This window comes from Psittacula echo, assembly GCF_963264785.1.
Source record: "Psittacula echo genome assembly, chromosome: 7".
Classification (NCBI taxonomy): domain Eukaryota; kingdom Metazoa; phylum Chordata; class Aves; order Psittaciformes; family Psittacidae; genus Psittacula; species Psittacula echo.
In genome coordinates, this window is record NC_137740.1 from 30,061,277 (window position 1) to 30,084,453 (window position 23,177).

The 23,177-nt window shown below is 39.8% G+C and overlaps 1 protein-coding gene across 1 annotated transcript in view; it reads left to right on the plus strand.

Annotated features, from left to right (window-relative positions):
• Window positions 1–23,177, plus strand: part of MCF2L2 (MCF.2 cell line derived transforming sequence-like 2) — a gene marked incomplete at both ends in the record, with an annotated part of 161,846 nt that overhangs the window by 35,296 nt on the left and 103,373 nt on the right. The window contains 10 exons of the mRNA XM_080623389.1: window positions 4,983–5,073; window positions 6,287–6,406; window positions 11,843–11,959; window positions 15,194–15,343; window positions 16,348–16,472; window positions 18,112–18,226; window positions 18,938–19,057; window positions 20,344–20,535; window positions 21,658–21,849; window positions 22,235–22,412. Of these exons, the coding sequence (XP_080479515.1) occupies window positions 4,983–5,073; window positions 6,287–6,406; window positions 11,843–11,959; window positions 15,194–15,343; window positions 16,348–16,472; window positions 18,112–18,226; window positions 18,938–19,057; window positions 20,344–20,535; window positions 21,658–21,849; window positions 22,235–22,412 (1,400 nt within the window). The remainder of the gene's footprint in view (window positions 1–4,982; window positions 5,074–6,286; window positions 6,407–11,842; window positions 11,960–15,193; window positions 15,344–16,347; window positions 16,473–18,111; window positions 18,227–18,937; window positions 19,058–20,343; window positions 20,536–21,657; window positions 21,850–22,234; window positions 22,413–23,177) is intronic.

Sequence of the window (23,177 nt, forward strand, 5' to 3'; positions counted from 1 at the left end):
GTTATATAGGCTCACACGGAGCTCGTGTCCCTGAACATCAAGGTGAAAAGCAGAGAATAACGTTGCAGAAGGCTGAAGTCTAGCTTTGTATCAGGTCCATTTTGAGTTTTTTGTTTCCAAAGGCACCTCTTTTTTCTAGACTGTTGTCATGTCACATCCATCAACCTGTGGCAGCAAAGGTTTACAGCCGTGTATCTCTGGGTTGTTTGCTTCTTGCCTTTGCGTAGTCTGCCGGAGTGATTTTGAGTGATGTATATATTCTCCCACATTTTCTTCTGTGCTCTGCTTAGCTGCACAACCACCATGTGGTTTTCTCATCTTCTCTCCCCACTCTTTTCCCTCTTCTTCAAATTCTGTAGTTTTTAAGTCTATTCTCCAATTTCTTAACCGTTTCTTCTCAGACAATAATAATAGTAATAAATAAATAATAAATAAATAATAAATAAATAAATAAATAAAAAATAAATAATAAAGTAATAGGTTCAATATTGTAAATTATATGTACTATGATAGTACCTGAATTGTTTGCTTAATGGCCTGATTCTCATTTTAACCAGACAAATCTCTTTTGGATCTCATGTTTTGGCTTGTTTTTTCGTACTCTTCTGCAACTAGGATTGTACCTGAACTGTTTGTGTGATAAAGTGTTCTGGCCTGTGCTTTCCCCTGCAGCCTCATATGCCAGGCACCAGTTTTTGGCAGGTTTGGCAGCCAGTTGCAGTTACTACGCTTGGTCTTGGAGAGAAAGAGCTGTGTGTAGCACTCCACCATAGCTAGACTGCACATTTAATGGTATTTTTTAATTCTTCACTGTTTCCTCGTATTTCAATCCAAGTCATTATATAAGTATCTATTTCATCTTCTGTTTCCTCAGTCTGTCTCTTTAACTGGCACTGCAACACTGCAACACAATAATGTTCATTATTCCTAGGTCTCCCCACCCCAATGACCACTCCTGTCAAGCCTAATTTCATGAGAAAATTCTTTTTCTGCTTCTCTCTTGTATTTTCTTGTTTCTGTCTGTATTTCATAAGCTGTTGTTCCTATTATCTATGAATGTAATTTGTCTTGATCCTCTGATGCCTGGATGCTTTTGTGGTATTACAAATCCCTGTGCAGAAGAACATCTGAAAAAAATGAACTGCTCATGAACATGTACTTGAAAAAACAGCAAAGGTCCCTTTTTAAGTGACTTCTGATATATATGTTTGAGGAACTTACTTTTAAAAATAGGACGTAAGAGCTGGTTCACATGCACAGAGGCACATTTTATCTGGGAGAAATATTTTTCCATTTGTTTAAACACAGTTGTATTTGTTGCTTTTGGCAGGTGCTGTCCTGTCAGTTACTTCCATTGCAGTTTGCTTACCAAAGTGTGATTATAATTATAAGGGTCTGATTCTGAATTCTTTTAGGCCTTCAATCCTCCATGTACCCTGCTATTAGAAAGCCTGTAGTCAGTCTCTCAAACCAGGTAGATGGGCAAAACAAGGCAATTTTTATGTGTAGGCAGCTTGTGTGAATATGGCACTTATGGGTATAGTTAGTTGTGATTTAGCTACATCATTAATTTTGTCAAGAGCAGATTTTCCTCTATTTTATTAACCTGACAGTAGATGAATGATATATTTCCATAGATCAACATCAGAATTTTGTTAGCTTCAGCTAGCACACCTACTTGTTGGGAATTATGTTATAAATCACTGGTTTCAGTGGTACTGCATCAGATTTGAACCTGATTCTATGTAGACAATTATTGTTCTAGATATTCAGCATCTACAAACTGGTTGCACCAGTCTGGGCTGTAAACATAGTTAGATACTGATTCCGGTATATAGTCTCTGTTTCTCTGGACTAGACACCATATTTTGGTGACCAATTTGACCCAAATTATGGGTGTTACATTCCCATATTCCTGCTGCTTTAACATAGTTCTCAAAAATTAACATGGCTGTCAAAAATATATAAAGTGTAGTAGAGACAACTTTTTCCAAGGTCATCTGAAATATGTTACTGTTGAAAGGAGAATTGCACTGACTTAATTCCCCCTTCGTGTCTCACCATTTTACTAGTAACTTTGATCTAAGCAATAGACTAGTTTCAATTACACACTCTAAGCAACGTGGATGTTGATTTGTAACCTTGTTCTCTTGAAACAATTAGTCACAACAAGCATTTTTTTGTAATTGTTCTGGTTAACCATGTATTTGGACCAAATCCTGTTCCCAGCAAAAGTAAAGAAACCCAAGGGGGATGTGTATCCTTTGATTACACATTTCTCTGGTCATCTGAAGAACTGTAAATCCAAGAGCTAATCTCCACTTGTATGGGGCCAGAGCATGCTTGAGTCTGTGCTTTACCAAGAGGCCCATGAGGGTGCTGGGGTTGTTTTTGGGAGCACTGGATTATGAGAAGTGTTAGTATTATCAGCATCAAATGTTTACAAACTTTATTCTGGATTAGTCAGAACTGGTGGATCGTATGTAGGAGAGTTTGTTAATAACTCGTTTTGTTAATGAGTGTGATCCTGTCTTTTACAAGTCAGTTTTCTGTGGACTGGATGGTCAGACAGCAGCCAGTGTTGACTGGATGGCCTCCTGTTCCCTAGGCCAGGGAACTGAGTGCAACGCACCTCAGTCTGGTTTTTAGAGTGTGTTTTATTTGACAGCTTCTCAAAGGCTTTTTTGCCTTTTGGAGTGGTGGTGGTTGTATTAGTTGGGGGCTTGTAGCTTCCAGTTTCATCTGTAGCAAGCAGAATAACTGGGGCTGTTGGCATCAGGATTGGCAGACCAATGTGCCCAGGGTGGATGCAGCTCTGACGCTGAGGAGTGGGGGTTCCAGCCTTTTGGCTGGAACTTTCTGGAGTGAGATGCTGGGCTGAGGTATTATATAAGAATAGACAAGCAAAAAAGCACCCTTCCTGTCTCTTGTGACACCTAAACATGTTTGTACCCTACAATTTCTAGCAGTTGTTTTCTTTCTATAGTTGTCCTAAATGTTTCTTGGCACATTATTAAACAAAGATATTTGGGTTTTGTTTTTTTTTTTTTTTGACATATATTACACAAGCAAAGGAGGAAAATGATGCATGGCTTTATGCTTGTTTTGATTTCCAAACTATCAGCAAGTCTACCACAGCCTTCTCTGTTTAATATAACCAGAATTCCTGGCACCAATGCAGCAATATTGGTTGTCAAGGCAGAGAGAAAAAGCCTGCCCTCATCCTGTATGTCTCCATTAGGCAAGACAAGGCACTCTGTCCACAGAGATACTACCTGGTGATCTGGAGGTTGAGGCTGATTTGCCCAGGCTTTTCATGACTTCCAGCCTTCCAAAGCAATTTTTGGTCCCAGCAGCAGAAGCAGTTTGATAAAACCAGTGCAGATTTTTGGGTACTTTAGGAAGCCCCCAGGTTGAGACTTTTGTCTTTAGTTTCTCACGCCCTTTTGTAACAGTCTGCAATACATACAATTTCTTTGTTGCCTTCATCTGAACATTTTTTTCCCTAACAACTAGAGCAAATGCATCGATACCGAGCTGGCCATTTGTTTTCCTTGAAGCCTTTGTTGAACTATTGAAGGATATGTATATTTTTGTGTGTGTGTATATATATATATATCAGGAAAAATGGATTAATTACTTTCGCTGCTTGAGAGGCTCTGCTGCAAACACATTTTTTCTCCTCTAAAGAAAGAGCTGCATGTTGCAGTACTTAAGAGGAAAGGTCATCTATTGTCATTGAATTTTGTTGTTCTCAGAGGAATGATGTAAAAATATTGAAGTGGGAAAATCGGTGAGTTTTCTTTTCCAGTATGAGCTATTAAGAACACTTGCATGGCAACTTGGACTTGCATAACACTTTGGCTTTCAGATTGCTGTTCTTAATCCTGCAGAGCTACAGCAGAAGCTCAGTGTTGCTCTTTGTTGATTATTGACACGTTTGCACAAAATGACCCATGAAAATGGTGTTCATGGGTTGCTTCTTGTATGGACAATGGAAAAGGGATCAAGGAAATGTTTTATACAATTTCTTTTGATTTAAATCTGTGATTGGGTGTTTGATTGCAGTATGTCCTTTGATTATGTAATTTATGCTCTTTCTGCCTGCCTGTTTTGTCCAGAGATGACTGAGCCAACCTGCTGTAATGACATTTCTGGAAACTTTTCTCTGTGTGTGCTTATAGCTTCCAGGGACTTCTCCCCAACTCTGAGCACTCCTGGGAGGCAGAGTAGAGCAATCCCACTGAAGCCCTGCGCACCAAAGTGGGATTTTTGTGAGAGAGAGATAGAGGATGGGATATTTATGAGGCCTACATAGATGGGACAGAGCATCAAATCACTGCCTCATAGATCCTCCTTGAAAAATACTGAGAAGGAACAGTAACTGTTATTCTAGCCAATATGTTAAAAGGATATTTGAATGACTTGCAACCCTAGAACCACTTTGTGGTTGGCAAGATAGAACTCTTCAATTCCTTTTGCCTACCAGAATTCCTGGGGCATTGTGTACACAAGCAAGGGGGAACAGTTGGGAATACAGGCTCCCTTGGAGCTAAGTGTCCCTGTCAGATATCAGCATACTTGGAGAATGAAGACTGAAGTGCGGTGTCCAGTAACTTGAATTATTTTGCAGAGAAAACAATATCTGAGTTTTTTGTCTTCAATACAGCACAGTGTAATTCATGATCCTGAACTATTTGTATCACCTAGTTTGGTAGCAGGGTAGCCTAGCAGCTGAGAGATTAAGCAGATAAAGTATTCATGTCTTGTGTAAGCTGCTAGCCTCACGCTGGAAAGAGAAAATTTGTCGGCTTTTGTTTTCATGTGAATTCTGCCAAATACTCATTCTTTCCACTCTACGTTGCATTTTCATAATGGGCTTACACAGTGATCTGACAGAGGCTGTGTTTTGCTGCAGTACACTTCCTTGGAATGGGAGTATCTCCATGTAACCCAGCATACTTATTTCATCTGTTTTGCAGTCTGGAGGCTGCCAGCATCGGATTCATCATCATCATAGACAGACGACGGGACAAATGGAGTGCAGTCAAGGCATCCCTGACACGGATAGCAGTAAGTGCTTACTTTTGTTATTTGTCTTCTGGAAGTTAAAATTATCTTCAGCACAGGATACAGTTTCATGTGCTCATTTTTAGCTCACGTTTTCTGGCTGTGGATGCAGATTCTCCCCTGCCCTGAAGCTCTTGAGTGCTAAATAAAAGAGGGAGGAAGATGCAGAAACAAATTCCACAGCCTTATTTACTGCCGAATTAAGACAAATTCCTTATTTGCTGGGTTGACTGCAATACAAATTCTAGTAATTTGAAGTTGGTTCCTAGAAGAGTATAACAGGCGTACACTTCTGTGCACTGATGTGATGATGTGGCCTCCTTACGAAAGAAACAGATCTCAAGGGGCTTCTGTTTGCGTGGTAGTAAGCGATCTCTGTCAGAAACTCATAACAGCTTATTCTATCTTGTTTGCAAAAGTCAGAGCTAAGCACTGATTTTCAGTGCCAACGAAAGCAGCTGGTTTTATACACCTATTAATAGGAATATGTGCTGTGAGAGCAAGCACGCATACGCAGAAGCGTAGGAGGGATGACCAAGGCACCTTTAAGTTTTTTCCAGGAATTTAAACAGAATTACTTTTCATTCTCTGTTCTTTTTAGCTGCTTTCTTCTAGAAATTGTTCTTTCTTTTTTATGTTGATGAGCTCAGAGGAGTGCATGAGAGATGTAGGATGGGTGTTGCAGACAGAGCCATGTCTGATGAATGTGTTGAGTGCCTGTGTGTGGGGAAGAATATGCGAGGTTAAAAATATTAAAAACCCGTTCCAGAAGGAGAAGGTAGGTCAGCCTGGGGAATTCCTCTGTGCCACCACCTTCTTTCACCAAGTCCAACGTTGGTAGCCAGTTTTGCCCTCTAGTGGCGGCAGCCTGGAAAACGGTAAAACCTGTGGTGTGGTAGCACAAAGGGGGCTTGGTGTGGTTCAGATCTCGGGGAGGAAGGTGCTAGTGAAGAAACTTTAGAGCTCTCTGCTAAATCCATATAAGAAAACAATGCATGGCTGGGCAGTAAAAAGGGGGCAGTCTTTCTATCAGCTTTGGAGATTGTGACAATGGGCACATACTGAATGGACCAGCTGATACTATTAGCAGCTGGACTGAGCAAGGTTCAGGAAGTCCTACATGCTTTGCCCTCTTTAGGAAACACTTGGCTGAAAATTCCTGTGGCCTTCCTGTAAGGCAGAGTTATGCCTTCTAATAGTTCCATGTTTCTTGCAGGGAGCATTTCCAGGAAACCTGCAGCTAGTGTTTGTCCTGAGACCTTCCCGCTTTATCCAAAGGGCAATCGCTGACATTGGCATTAAACTCTATCGAGATGACTTTAAAATGAAGGTACCGGTAAGCACGTATTTTTTGCCCATGTGTTTTCTTTATCTCAGTGTTTGCAGTTATCAGGTGTCAGCAATTTCTATAACCCAGTAAATGAAATTTTATTGTATTCGGCAACTGGGGGCTTTTATCTGGGTCTGTATGGTTTGTGTAATAGTAATGTTAAAGAGTTAATTACCAGTGGATGTTTCACAGTATTTAATGGACATGCTCCCATGTCAGTCTAGCTATAAAATGTGACTTGTTTTTTAAGTATTGACATATAAGTCCATTGGAGCCATTCCCCTGATGTAGGTAGAGGTAGATCTTCTCACTTTGGTGACAAACATAACTATATAGTACTACAGAGCAGTGAAAGGCTAGGGCTGAATTCGGTACTATTGTATATATTATCCAAGGGGCTGCTGACAGTGCCCTGTTAAATGCCTGCATAGCGTTATCTGTTCTTAATGCCTTTGATACCCATGCCCTCAAGATTTCAAAGTCTGGTTTTTACTTCTTTTTATATACATACACTTGGCATATGCTGTAAGTTAGCATTTCTGAAAGAGTTTAAGTTTTAGATTATTCTAAGAGAGCTTTTTAGGGAGTTGTTCATAGCTGCATGTTTGCATGTGGTTTCAAAGTGGTTTATAAACAAACTTGAATTATGATTATTGGTGGTATTTCATCCTGGACCAGATTCATACTGTGTTCCACAATGATTGTACTGGAATGATTTCATATGATTGTTTTGGATTTTGCTTGTGGTTTTATATAGTTTTGCAAAAGATCCGTGGCTCTCCTCCAACAGATTCTAGCCCTGTCAATACCTAAGTTTGAAGATTAGGTGTTTAAAATACTTCGTGCTTCTTCTGAAGTAAGAGACAGCAGCCCGTTTGTTACAATGCATACAGAAAAGGAACCACAAATATTCATTTCATTATTGTGGATTAACTCTAATGTTGACTGTAGTTTGTCAAGGGTGAGTTTTTGGTAATTGAAATGCAAAACTGATGTAAAAATACATGTTTGGCTACAAAACAAAATCTTTCAATTTTATAGCACCTTAAAAACTGGATGTTCCTGTATTTAATAAGCCACAATCTGTTGCTATAGCAACTGTTGTACCAGCAACTGCAGCCTAGGAAGGGACAACTTCACCAAGAATTAGCATTTTCTAACAATTCAGCATCTTTTATACTTTTAACAGTTTATTTGATGACAATGTTGAATTTCAAATTCAACTTGAAACTATCAAAGTTGGAAGGCAGGTTAATTCTGGGCAGGGATCAAGCACTGCAGTAAGTATTAAATAGTAACTCATCTTTCTTATGGGCAGGAAAATCAAGATATGAGTTTACTTTGGGATTGTCTTGGCCATTCAGATTTTGAGCCATCTTGAGTTTGTCCACAGAGCTATTAGGGCAGTCTTACAAAACTAAGAGAATGATATGCTTGTTGCTAGATCTGCCTGCCTCCTGCCCAGATAGCTGTAGACAGTCTTCAAATTTATATACATGCTGTCCACATATGCCTGATGCTATCATAAATTGCTTAGGGTTGTGCTAAAGCTGTCTTAAGTTCTTGGGGTCTGTCATGATCTGTGGAGGGGCCTTTCACCTGTGTTTGCAGCCCATCCTAAAAAGACCATGCCAACACAGGCATGCCCCTGTGTTACCCCAGTTTCAGATGGGGTTAGTTACTGAGAGTGACATCTCTCTGTCCTCCTTGAAAATTGCATCCTACATGCCAAGCATGAGAAGAGGGCCAGAGAATTCTCGTCCCATTGGAGTTATCCTTACTCAAGCAATTAGGTGTCAGTACCTATCTAATGCCACCATCAGCTTTTAGATTGTTTGCAGGTGTTTGTTCATGTTCTGCATTGGGCACTATGACAATGTAAATGTCATAACTGTGCTGTGAATGAGTTGCATTTCCTATCACAACACATGAGTCAGGGCCAGGACGTAAGCATTTGAAAAGGGGCTTCAATAATATGGTGTGCATTTGTTAAGGAAACATTTGTTAAATAGTTTATCTGAACTATCAGACTGCAAATATATTCAGTAGATTTGCTGGGTTAAATCAACACTGAATTGACTAGAAGCCAGAAGGTCAAATAAGAACAGGAAATAAAGGCTGAAATAATAAACCAGGCACAATAAGGAAATGCAGGATTTATATGACTTATTGACATACAAATGTGATTAATAAAACCCCCTGAGATAAATCTCTATTGGGATAGTGACTTGATTAAATATCATTACCCAAGAGCAAGGTACAGAAATATAGGAGATACACCAGCGTTCAACTGAGATAAAATCTGGAAATTTAAAGGGGACACCTAGAGATTTACCTAAGGAACCTCTCCTTCTGGGAAGTGAATTAAACCAGCTTCATAGTGTACACAAAAAGCTGAATAATTTGTCCATAGCAAGCACTTCTTTGATCTTTGTAGGCTGTGACTTCTTTCAGATGGCCTAACCCATCGCAAAGCAATCCCACAGTAGCTCTGTGTCCTGTGCTGGCCTGCTTATGCAGGCCCTCCTCTTCTAAACTGCTACTGTCTTGTATGCTACAAGACAGTATGAATGTGGATGTCTTCAGTCTGGCAAGAAGCAGAAGATGCTAAGCCTCTGTAAGACGGGTTTATTAGGTGGATGTTGGATTGCTCCTAGGCTTCCTCCTGCAGAGATGCCTGCAGGCCAAAGTCTTGTGCCCTGTCAGATAGCACCATAGCTGATGTGCTTTGTGGCTCATGCTGAGCATAGTGGGTTAAAGCAAACATCTTCCTAAAAGAAAAGCCCAGAGAAGTTGTGGATGCCCCAACCTTGGAAGTGTTCAAGGCCACATTGGACAGGGCTTTGAGCAACCTGGTCTAGTGGAAGATATCCCTGCCCATGGCAGGGGGTTGGAACTAGATGATTGTTAAGGTCTCTTCCAAACCCAAACCATTCTGAGATTCTATGACAGTGTTCTTCTGTAGTTTCAGTGAACTTTGGATTATCAAAAGATTTCCAATTTGTCAGCAACAACTCTGATGAGGAAGAGTTACGAGGCAGTTAAGACCTACTTTTTTAAAGGTAATTTGCAGTTCACAAGTAGTGCATAGACTGCATGTTCCAATCTGAGGCTACTCCAGGATGATGTGGTTTTTTGATTTTTCTTGATTATAACAAGACAGTGTTTGGTAACACATTCATGGAATACTTTTCCCTTTTAGCTTTCACTCAGATACTCTGTGCTTTTTTTGCCTCACTTTCTTCACCAACAAGGTCTTCTGACCTCTGTATTAGCAGCTGGTTTCAAGGTGAAGATGAACTGCTGGAAGTGAAGAACTACTGAGTTAAGGACTACTTGAGAGTATTCAACCCATACAGGTTCATGAGACCAGATGCATCTCCCACAATATTCTTGTTATCCAAGTTGGGATGCTGAAGTCTGGATGGGTGGACAACTAGATGGATTTAAAAACTAGTTGCATGATTGGGCTCAGAGGATAATGGTTAATGGGTCATACTCTACCTGGAGGTCGGCAACAAGTGGAATTATGTAGTCATATCTGCTGTTTAACATCTTTATCAATGACGTGGAAGAGGTAACATGGTGTGCTGTCATCAAGTTTGCAGATGACACTAAACTGGGGAGCAGCGGGTACGCTGAAAAACAGAGCCGTTGGGATGTAAGCTCAAGGAATGGGCTGACGAGTATATTATGAAATAAATAAGTGACAAAGTCCTGCAACTGGGAAGGACTTTCTTCCTCAATAAGGAAGAGCCCTTGTTCTTCTGTCCCAACAACAAACAGTATTGTATTGTTGACAACAACACAGGCTGTAGCCTAACTGCCCAGGGAGCAGCTCTGCTGACAAGGACCTGAGAACCTGGTAGACAGAAAGCCGCACATGAGCCAGCAGTGTGCACTGTCAACAAAGGAATCTGTCTGCATCTTGCATTCACAGCAACAGTACTGACAGGAGCATAGCCAGCAGATTGAGACAAGTGATTATCCTGCTTTATTTGGCTCTTACTAGATTGCATTGAGAATACCTTCTCCAGTTTTGGTTACCCCAATACAAAAGAAATGAAGTGAGGTCAACAGAAAGCCAACAAGACGGTCAGGGCTTGGAGCATGTGCTCTATAAGGAGATGCTGAGGCAACTGGGCTTGTCTAGCCTGGAGAAGGGGAAGCTTGGGAGGGTTAATGCAACATACCAGCAGCTTTCCAGTTTCTCCAAGTATGCAGCCAAGTTGTGCATGACTGTAGGAGAAGAGATAACTGACACAAAGTGAAACAAGGGCAGTTCTGACTTAAGGAAAAACTTTTTCACCACAAAGGTAATCAGGCAGTGGACCAGACTGCTCAAAGAGGTTGGACAGTCTCAGTCCTTGAAGGCTTCCAGAATGCCCTGAGCAACCTGGTTTGATCTCAGCTGACCTAGCTTTGAGAAAGAAGTTGGACTAGAGACCTGAGGTTCCTGCCAACCTAAATTATTCTAGTATGATTCTGTAACAAAGATCAGCTAAAAACCTGTTCATGTTTGTTCTCAAGGCTTTTCTTAGAGCATTGTCAGCCTAGAACCATACATCCTCTTGTCTCCACACATTTGTGCTCATCTCATTGCTCGCAGAGCTTGCAAGTGTACTTACCATTCTCTCTTGGAGCTGTTAATATGCATAGTCAGAGTGAAGTAATACATTTGACATATATTAAAGCATAAGGCTTAAAATTTCTAGTCATTTTTTGCTCAAAATCTTGTTTTCTGTGCCTGAAATCATGGTGTATTTTCTAGATGTTAGACAAGGCATAATTAAAGTGTTCGCCAAAGATAATACTGTTTACCCAAAGCTGAATGCAAACCTAGTTTTGCTTTCATTAAGCATGTCTAGGGGTAAGGAGACTCTTTAAACCAAGAAAATCTGTTTAGGTTTGTCTCCCATTTCTCTTTCATTATGGTTTAAAATGGAATAATGCAGTGTACTCAGTGGACATACAGTGCCATAAAAATGATACAGCTGAAAGGAAAATCTTAATCTCTCATTTCAGCACTTCCTTGCGTCAGGTGGTTGGTGTTGAGGGAGCTGTTTAACCTGTTTGCTCCTTGGTTTCTCTGTAAATAACAGTTACCTAGAAAATACAAAAATTATTTCATGGAAGTTTTTGAGAACATTATAATCACTATACTTTTGCTTTTGATGTACATGCAGAATGACTGCATCTTCAGCCTAGCAAGGAGCAAGATGATGCCAAATTATGGTTAGTTCAAGAATAGCCATATGCATGTTGTGATGAAAATCTAGTGAAAATAAACCATCCATTGCATGAATAAGTACATAATGGGAACTTACTGGCTATGGTAGAACTGCAGTTTGGTCAGATGTTTAAGGCAAACCCAGATCCTAGGAACGATGATTGAAAGGGCTTGTTATTTCTGTCAGTCCATTGTGTCTGGATTTGTTTCAGATCATCATGTTAAATTCTGTCTCTGATCTGCATGGCTATATTGACAAAAGTCAGCTGACTCGGGAGCTGGGAGGAACCCTGGAGTATGGCCACAGTCAGTGGATACATCACCGAACTGTGAGTATTGGTGTTCTTACACACATGTCTACATCCAAAATTGTCCAGATGATGAATGCAGAGCAACTACTGAGTAGTAACTCTTCAGCTGCATTTCAACCTATGGGTTCTCCTAGGGACTTATGGAAAGAGGAAATCCATGACTCAAATAGAGAAAGGTAAGTTCCCCAAATGTCTTTAACAGAAGTAGTGATCTGTATCTCACTGTTGACCTGGACTATGGCCTTACTCAGCAAGGCTCTTTGGCACATTCCTATCTTTTGAGTAATTGATGACATTCATAGGCCTCTAGTTCATGGTTGAAGTTGAACATAATTTGTAGCACTTTACTGAATCAAAGGTCAAAATTCTCACTTTAATTATGTCCATGGCTTTAAGAGAAGAAAAATACTCAAAACACTTGATTTTATTTCTTTGGTTTTGTTTCCGTGCTATGTAAACTTGTAGTCCAGCTATGTGTTACTTTGAGCAGTGGAAGGCAGTTAATTGTAGGAAGGCAGAAAACCTTTTTATTCTATTGCCTTTGAGGAAACTTGTTACAGGTTTGATTGTTTGTTCCATTTTTGGGTTGGTTAATGCATTTCAGTGGCTGCTTCAAAACAATGAAACAATTCCTTATGGCACCCAGAAAAGGTAACCATTTACAAAAAACAGACCCCAAGCCCTGGAAGATTAGCAGCCTAGATATTTTCTCATCCTATCTAAGTAAACATGGGCAAAGCTGGGTTCTGATCCTGCAAAATGAATTAATTTCCCAAAGACTGAATGCAGTGTTTGAATCTATGGGTCTGCTTCCAAGGGTGGTATGTTAGAACTCATACCTAAGTAGCCCCAAGGTTTTGCAGTGTTCTGAGCAGTCTTGGGTTTTAGTCTTTTGTTGCTGACCCGCATGTTAGATCTAACGCTTGGAAAAAGAGATTTTCTGAGGTAGCTTTGTTAAGTCAGGTCAGTTTTGTTACTTTCGTCACTTCCCTGTTATCACTTTCTGTGCTTTACTGTCCTTATGAAATTAAATTTTACTCTCCTAGAGAACCACCAAATATTTCAAGCTTCTAAATATGCAAACACAGAATCCAAATTTCCTCTAACACTGGTCTGAACGCATTCATAGCTGTGTTGACTACACTGAGGTTAGACTTGAGATATATGAAAGGCTTACATGTTAAAAGTATCAAAAATATGCGACTGTCCTTATAGGAGGGGTAAGTCTGAAGGAATCATCTATATGAGCTCTCAAACAGCTAAAGGCTTGAAAAAATGAGGAAGGGGAGTAAAAAGAGGTACAAGAAAGGCTGTACTGTTTATTAATGACAGGGGTTTACAGAAAGCATGAATAAATAGTTTTGGAAAATATGCAGATAAAAATGAGCCAAGATTTGAGGTGATGTTGAGGTGACAAGATGACGTAGCCCTCAGATCTTTTGGTTAAATTTGTTTGAAAAGCTTTTACCAAGCACAAAGACTTGGAGAAAAAAACAAACCCACAGATGTAACCCAGGTATATGAAATAATTTATTACTCATAAATAGGAGAGGTTTGTGATTACTCATGCACAAGAGAGGGTGGAGGCAAGCGTGCTATTAAGTGAAACACTATAAGCTCATGATGCAGGCAGCCAAGGAATTTCTGCTGGATAAGAAGTTGTCATCAGGGCAGTGTCAGCCTCCATGGCACCTTGAAACAACCCCACTTTCAGTCTTGCCAAGCTACAATCTTCATGCCTTTTGCTGCTCCTCGTGTTCTCATGTGTTGTCCTGCCAGTGCTTTTTTTCTAAAACAGCTTTAAACTGTTGCTAAATGATAGTGAAACAGCAATCTCACTTCATAGCTCTTTGTTTCTGCTTTCTTACCTTGAATAGCTGGGAGCCTATGAGCTTTTTTGCTCACAAAGTACTTTTGTGGCTCTTAGTAAATGGCCTTTGATTGTGGATGGCTATGTCTGTGCTGCAGTCAGAAGTGTGACATTTCAGCCAACTTTAATCCAGTAGTTTCAGTGATAAGAACAGCAGGCTACAGCTGCAAAGAACTAAGCCAGAGCATATGCAAGTCTGTACTGCTTATGTTGAAAGCAAGCAAGAATTTATGGGAAAAAAGGGGAGAAGGTTAAGAACTCTGCTAGCGTTGACTCACCTGGGACATGTTTCAGATCACATATGTGGAATGTAATTTCTCTCTGCATCTTTTGAACGATGATCCACCTCTAGTTTGTTTTTCACTGAGCACACAGCATGATTTTAACTGTCATGGTTGCAAATTGGGAATTCCCATCATTGCTGGAGAAGGGAATGCAACTTGCAATAACTATGTAGAGTCTGACTGGGTATAAAAGCATTCCTAGTGCTGTTGACTGACTCAAGCCGTTGGGTGGGTTAGATCAGAAAGTGTTAAGAATGAAATACTGTTTTTCTAAACAAAACAATGCAGTCCCTAAAAAAAAATTGGGACATGATCATAAAAAAAAATCCCATGCAGTTACTTGCTCCTAGATAAAAAGTTTTTTATCATAACTTGCAAGTCTAAACAGTATATTCTACTCTGAAAAGGCAGCATTGTTTTTGAGCCTTTCTCACCTCCCATTTCTTCAGAAAAAAACAAAGTTTTCTGACAAGTTACGTGTTGATGCACCAAAGATATAAAGAAAAAGCAACGCTCCAATGAATTTATGTATTTAAACTATATTTGCAGTGAGTCATTCTTGTATTTGTGTACTAATATGAACAGATGGGAGGGAGTGACTGGAGTGCATCAAGTACAGATAGGCAGGATGAAGATGCACATTTTTGAAAGCCAGAGGGAAGACAGATTGCTTCTGGGTGAACAATGGCTGTGTAAATATAAATGTAAAAAGGCTTTGCCCTAAATACTTTCAGAGTCCCCTCAACTTAAATAAATCCTTCATTAAAATTTTAAACACAGTACAGTTTCTCAGCAAGCATGGGCAGAGGATCTGAAATTCCAGTCCTGACTTTGAAGCTGATGTCCTCTGTGGTTTCATTATGTCTGCTAAGCTCTGGGAGTTCCCCAGCTGGTTCATGGAGGTGACAATACCTGTAGGCCTAAGAAAAGATCATTTGTGACACAGGGATTTATCTTATCACTTTTAGCGTATCTGCCAACATGGCCAGGTTTACAGGCATGTAATACTTGCAGCACAGTATGCCTGAAGGACTAAGCATTGTTACAGGGCTAAGGAGAAATAACCAGTCCGTGACTTTATGCTTTTGTTTTTCCCAGGCTATTGAAAACTTTGCAATGACAGTAAAAACAACAGCACAGATGCTACAGACTTTTGGAACAGACCTAGCAGAAACTGAACTTCCCAACGATGTACAGTGCACAGAGGAGCTCCTCTCTGCACACACTGACCACCACAGCAAGCTGAAGGTGAATATTGTCTCAAGACAGCACCATCAGTTCAATATACGATTTTTGATTCAACAAAATTTTCTGCCATCATTTGGGATTCCATTGTCTGGAAATTACTGAAGAGGACAGAAACCTGGGTTCAGGAGGTTGATTTGATTGAACTATGAAAAAGGACTTTTTGCAGCTTCAGGAATAATAGAACAGGGGAATGTCACTGCTGTATGAGAGTCTTATAAGGTCACATCTGGAATAGCATGGGCTCCTGATGAAGAGTTCATCAAAAAGGATGAATTCACACTAGACCAGATTTAAGGATAATCCAGAAATAGACAGAATGATCTAACTAGATGATGACTTGTTTTGTTTTTCAAAGAGACTTGGCTTTGTAGAGTAAGGCTAAGAAGAAAACATCACTGCTGTCAACAAACACCTTAAGTTAAACACAAGAGAAAAAATACTACTTAAGCTATATTAGCACAAGAACAAGTTTCACACAAGAAGTGTGCAGTGATGTGGGGACTCCTTAGCTGACATGTTAATGTTTGAGCTTCGTTGTCCTTTTTGTTGTTCATGTTTCATGCTTGGAGGACGCCTCCTTCTGTGGATTACTCCTTGATGGCTGACATACTGTGTCTCAGCTTGTCACAAGGTTGTTTAAGGAAATTCCATTAAGAAGTGCTATGTCTCAGCACAGTCCCTCAGGTCACTGAACAATCTGCAGCACACATTCAATTTGTGGTAGAATAATTTATTTTGCAAGTTGCCAGGTCAGAATTGCAGTCTTCTCAGAAGCTATATGCTGTTCCTTTTCTTAGAAATATATCTATCATTCAATGTGAATAGATTTAGTCTCAACATTTCTAAAAAAAATTTCATCTTTAGTAAGCATTTATATTTTGTTCAAAGTATTTAACAACCTATGAAAGATTTTTCCTTTAACGTTACTATGTTGTACATCTGAGAGATGTGAGCATTGATACAGTAAGTACATACAAGTTGTTTGGCTTGTTCTTTCCCCTCAGGATGAGCTGAAACTAGCTGTGAAGCAGGGAGCCACCCTACTGACATGCATTAGGGAGCCAGTCACCCGAAGCGCCAACTGCAAACTCAGTTCAGATGAACTGGAAAATGTCGCAACAGTAGAAAGGTCAGTGAAGATAGATTACCTTGTGCAAGTTGCTAATTTATCTGTAAGAAATACAAGTGTAACTTAAATGATGTAAATATGCAGGTGAGAAATTCCCAGTGGTTAAGCTGTTCAGGATATATTTGATACATAATTCAGAGAAGGGAATAGCTTTGAGGAAGTTACCTGATTAAACTGTCAAGGCAAGTTCAAACCAGTCCTGAATGTCTTCGTAATTTTTGGTTGGACCACTAACTACCTGGCTGAAGATCTGATGTGAGACTTACTTTCCCTGTAACATATCCATCCTCCAAATTCCTATGCCTGGTTAGAAAGCGGCATCTGAATCTATGTAAGATGAGAGTGTATATGCTTGTGCACGTCTGTGAAAACACTCAGGGAAGAACAGATGAAGGTGATACTCTGAAGCATTCCTCTTCATAGCTGCACAGAGAAAGAGAAACCCCTATTCTTTCCTGCAATACTAGTTATTACCATAAAGCTTTTAGTAACCATGTATAAGTTTCTGCTGTGGCATGTGATGCAGTGGAAAGAGAAATGCTGTGCCAGTGTTTCAGTGCGTTTGCATTCACTGGGAACAAAGCAGCCAGAAGTAAAGCTGAGCTGATATTTTTCACTGAATTACTTTAAAATCTTTTGAACAGTCATCCCAAAAGAATTTGCAAATTCATCTTGAATTCAACAACTACCTTTGATTAAAAACATGTTTTTCAGGGATAGATTAAAAACAGGACTTGGTTTTTGAGAGGAATAAGAGGGAGCTATTAGCGTTTTTCCCAATATGATGATTCCAGTACTCACTGAGCTTGTAGGAGATCAGGCCTTGTCCCTTGCCCGCCCAAAGAGCGCCAGCTTATTGAAATATAGTATCTTCAGAAAAGACTTGTTTTCTCTCCTCCTCCTCCTCCTCCTCTCCTCCTCCTCTCTTCCTCCTCTCCTCCTCCTCTCCTCCTCCTCTCCTCCTCCTTTCCTCCATTTAAACTGTTCTACTTTGTAGCACAATTAATAGATCATTGAAAGACTGTGAAGATGATTCACTAGTCTGGTGTCAGACATTTTACTCAAGATGTGTGATGCCTTGATACCAATTTCTTTGTGAATAAATGTTCCATCATTTACACAAAGTGAAACAATATCCATGAGAGGCATTATGAGCTTCTAATCTATTGTTTTTAATTGACTGGGAAAATTATTCAGTCTTTGCCTATTTCTGATGAGTGAAGAAAATGAACAAATTGTAGAGTTCTGCTTTAAACATTCCTTAAAATAATAGTTGCATCATATTCAGTCTTCAGTAGTCTGGGGTGAACTACTGTTGAAGAATTGGGTGGAAGCTAAAGAGAGACAGCTGCCTTTGGCTGCCAGCATGTGGAACAACTCTGTGTTCCTGTTGCAGGTCAGGAGGCAGGACTGAAACTGTCACAGTGGAACCATGTAGTTGTCACTCTTCAGCTACACTCCTGCCTGTCACACTGCAAATTTCATTCTCTGTTGTTAAAGGGAAAGTTGACATAGAGCCTTCTTACATTATAGGCTCCCCACAATCTCCCTACTTTGCTTTCTGCCATCAATTGGTGTAACTGAAAATAAATGAACTATAGGAAATAAATAAGTTCTTTTAATTCTGATTTCTTAACAGGTTGTTAGCTCAGTTGGATGAAACAGAAAAGGCTTTTGATCAATTTTGGACCAAGCATCACCTAAAACTAGAACAATGCCTGCAGCTTCGACACTTTGAACATGACTTTAGAGAGGTATTTCATTTGTTCATTTTGTCTATCCTTCCCTTATAAGATCAAATTTTACTCATACTCTAAGTATACTGACAATAAAAAAAGGAGATTGCAAGAGAAGCCCTTCATTGTGAAACAGGGCATGGATATTCAAAAATTAAATTCTTGACAGCTATCAGATATCTTACAACATTTGAAAAAGGCGTAGTGAGGAAAGTGCCTCTTTAGCCAATGTGTGAAACACCAACTTCTCAATAAATCATTTTGCATTTATGTGTGATGTTACCAAATATCACTTCTGTGATGGTAAATCCAATCCCACCAGAGTCATTGCAATACAGTTCAGGAAGCCCAACTGCCAGCCCAGAGGCTGAATTAATGCAGACTCTGGAATATTATAGACTCCAGAGTCACAGGTCTTCAAAACTATGTGGGCCTAAATAATGAGAAGCAGGGCAAGTCTTTGAGGAATAGTTGATTGCTGCTTTATTCCTTGGCTTTTCCATTTTGGAGCAAGCTGAAAGACTAAACTTGATATGCAGGAACAAACTGAAAGAATAAATTTGATATGCAGACTCTTCTAAAAGATGTAGGTGCATGTTTAGGAGACATCAGTTTGCTATAATTTTATGAGTATCTTGTGATGGGATTTTCAGTGGTGTTTTTTGGTTGGGTTTGTTTGTTTGGGGTGGTTTTGTTTGTTTTATTTTTGTTGCTGCTGTTGTTTTTTAGGTAAAACTGGTGTTGGATACTCTCATGGAAGCACAAGCAGGTTTTGCTGACATTGGAGACAGTGTGACTCGTGTGGAGCACCTCTTAAGGGAACAGAAACAACTGGAAGAGAAAGGACAGGTTTGCACTTGATATAGTATTCTACCTGCTAAGGACATAATCTTCTAGGCACTTCTCTGTCACTTTCCTTACTTCATGCTTGCTTTCTTCTCATGAGTCATTATTTTAAATTGGAAAACTCAGGTCTTAATTTCCAGCAGCCAGAGTTGTTCAGACCCAGTAGTTCCAGTGCATTTATTGGAAAGCTAGAATGCAATTCAAAAATTGTTATTTCAAACATGGAAAGGTTAGGTCCACCTTTGCAATCTGAAAAGCTCAGAACACTTAACAGGTTATCTTGGCCAGACTTTTAAGAGCATTCTGTTCAGACTCATTGCAGTTTGAGGAACATCTATGCCTTCCAATAAACACCTTTTCCAGTCATTTGGACTTTGTAATGCCATCAGCTGGTTAGACGTGATATACATCATATTTAGCATTAGTAGAAAGCATTGAAAAAAATGTCTAAGTTGAATTAGAGGAGGATGCACATGAACAAATGAAAAAGCTGGTGATCATCTTTTTAAAGAACAGGGTTAAGATTTAGAAATATTGTGATCTTTGCACAGCTCTTCCATAGAAGCATAAAGGAAGAAAAGTTACAGTAACATGCATCTTCCTTTCACTGACCATGTCACATAAGGTATTGATGTATGCTCTGTTCCTGTTAGCCACCTCTAATTTCATCCTACTGTGATTAAGCTTATGAACTGTACTCTGAAGAGTTTTCCAAAGTATATCTTGACATGAAAAATAAACTAAAGCATTATAAACCAGCAATTAGTAAGTAAAATAATACAGGGGATTTTATTATTTGGAACTTTGGAGGGGAAAAAGCTTGTATAATGAATGTCCCCGATACATGAGAAAGAAGGTGGCATACGATCACAGAATCACAGTTATCACAGAATAATTAAGGATGGAAGAGACTTCTGGAGGTCATCTTGTTCAACACTTCTGCTCAAGCAAGGCTGCCTAGAGCAGGGTGCCCAAGAGGGCAGGTTGTTCAGATGGCTTTTTAATATCTTCAAGGAGGGAGAGTCCACAACCTCTCTGGGCAGCCTGTTCCAGTGCTTGGTCATCCTCAAAGTAAAAAAAGTGTTTCCTGACATTCAGATGGAACCTCTTGAGTTTCAATATACCCACTGACAACAAAGCTGGTAAGTATAAAGTAAGACATATCAGCTGGATTAATAGTCCAAACCTTTACCTCCAGGCTACAGCAGGGGTTACAGAGATGGAATGACTTTTTTATGCAGGTAATTTTGAAGTCTAACTTTGGATTTTTTTTCTAATTAACTTGCCAGGAACCTTTGGAGAAGGCCCAGTCTCTAGCTCTCCATGGAGAACAGCTCATCCAAAACAACCATTATGCAGTTGACTCTATTAGACCAAAGTGTGTTGAACTCAGGCGTATTTGTGATGACTTTACCAATGAGACCAAGAAGAAGTATGATATTTTGGGAAAGTCTCTTGAGCTGCATAAACAGTTAGATAAGGTGAGTAAACCTTCTCACGTAACAGCCCTAGTAAGATTCTACTGAAAATGAATATTTTTATAAGCTCAGGTAATTTGGATGAAGAGAAAAAGTATTCCTTTTTTCTCCATTTCATTCAGAAATTGTTACTATAAAAATCGGAGCAGTAGTTTCCCATAATTATGGTTTTTAAATGATGAAAAGTATGAAATAAAACTAAGCAAAAATGGGCTAGGCCTAAATTTGAAATGAAAATCAAATGTATTCCAGTGCTTAAAAATTAACAGCTTACTGCTTGTTCAGTTGTTTTCCGTTTTTCTGATCTAGACAGAATAGAATCATAGAATCATAGAATAGTTAGGGCTGGAAAGGACCTTAAGATCATCTAGTTCCAACCCCCCTGCCATGGGCAGGGACACCCCACATTAAACCATGCCACCCAAGGCCTCATCCAACCTGGCCTTGAACACCGCCAAGGATGGAGCATTCACAACCTCCCTGGGCAACCCATTCCGGTGCCTCACCACCCTCTCAGTAAAGAATTTCTTCCTTATATCCAATCTAAACTTCCCCTGTTTAAGTTTGAACCCGTTACCCCTTGTCCTGTCACTACAGTCCCTGATGAATAGTCCCTCCCCAGCATCCCTGGCAAGCTAAAAGCTTTGAGAATGTCTGCATGCCATTCCAGCCTCATCTGAAACAAGAGTTGTCAAAGTTTTACAATAAAAAACTATTTTGGAGCACTTTTAATTGAGTTTTATGGGGAGCCTAAGAAGTTTTGGGGAGTTTTTATAAGATTCAAGTATTCTTTTTGGGGTTTGGATAATTGTGTGGCTGAACACTGAAATGAGGTAGTACAGCTGACAGATTTGATTTGTTACCACAGTAACACCCTGTTAACAGACTGTTATTATTTTACATGTTACTGGATCATCTAACCCATAAGAGCTGAACTGAACTTGCTATTGTTCTACATATCTAGGCGAGGTGACTTGTGGCCAGCAACTCTTAGGTGCTATGGAGGAGCATTGATTCCCTTTAGTGACTTTAGGGCAAATCCGTATTTCGTGGAGTAGAAGCAGCACTTCACAACGTGGTCTGTCAGTGATGATGGAGTCCTTCTTACCCCATTTTTCTCTAAAGGCAAGCCAATGGTGTGAAGCTGGAATCTACCTCTTAGCTTCCCAAGCTGTGGACAAGTGCCAGTCACAAGAGGGAGCTGAAACTGCACTTGTTGAAATTGAAAAGTTCTTGGTAACAGCTAAGGAACACCAGCTGTCCAACCCGAAGGAGTTCTACAATCAGTTTGAGATGATCCTCACCACTGAAATAAAGGTAAACCCCCTCAAACTTAGAATTTCAAAATTACCGATTGCCTTGTACATGAGTGTGTACTGGCCTATATATTTGAGTTTGCTCAAATATGCCTCTTTTCCTACACTAAAAGGGCACAGAGGTGAGCACTTGGGGCAGGAAGTTTTACTCAGATGAGCAGTCGTCAAATACATGTGATTTTCTTCAGAGTGCTGCTAGAAAGACTGCATGAGTTGTCATGTCCTACTCAGTGACACCAAGATCTGTGCAGAATGCATGGGCTAGGTTTCATTAAACAGCAGCACAGTATGATCTTGACCTCTAGTCTGACAGTGGGTAACAGAAGTCCTTTCTTAACTTGCTCAGTCCAGCACAACCATGTGTTGTTTGCCTTTTCTCTGCCTAGACCAATGCCCAAAGAATTCTACAAAAACTGGAAGATGTACAAGAAATGTTTGACAAAAGGCAAGTAAGTCTGAAGAAGCTGGCAGCCAAACAGACGAGGCCAGTACAACCTGTTGCCCCACATCCTGAGTCTTCCCCAAAGCGAGCATCACCAAAGATTACCAGACCAGCAGGAGTAGGTAAGTCATGAATAGCTGCTTACAGATACACACCAGTGTTTTCTCCACATGATCATGTTTGAGTTTTGTTATCAGAATGAAGACTTGCATATGATGTTCAGTGTCAGCGTTGTGGGCTCAGCTGTTAAAAATGAATGTGAAATATCCGTCACTGCAAGCATGCTAACAAGGGTGAATAGAAAAGTCAGCCTTCTCTTCTTAGGTCTAATTCTCAGAGTATACTTCCATACTGTTTCTCAGTGTGTCTTAATACAGCTAATTCTTGAAAATCCAAACAAAAAAAAAAATTGTGCTAAGCACTAACCAATTTTACACTGCATATACTGTAATATGAATATTTGTCTTTAAAGGGTCACAATCCTTCAAGCTTCAATCAGATACTTGCAAAAGTTAAGGATTCATTAGTGACAATGACATATTAGTGCAACTTTTTTTTTTTCCCCTCTACATACATCCACTTCCTAGTGTTGTCCTCTACTAACTACGTAAGTTGAATGTTGCTTCTGTTTGGAATTTACTCAAGGTTCCTTATTTAAGCTTAACATATACCTTTAACCAAGATAGCTATTTTCTGCAAAAATGACATGGGTGAAGCTAATTTGTAACAGTGCATCTTGCAGCTACCCAGTAGTAACAAGAAGGGGTTTACCCTTTTCAGCAGAGATGCTTATAAAAAATTAAAAAAAGGAAACTTAGGGCTTTTTGAGAGGGGCACCTTTAGCAAAAAGCTTTGGAAAAAGCTAATTTGCATGAAGAGCATACAAT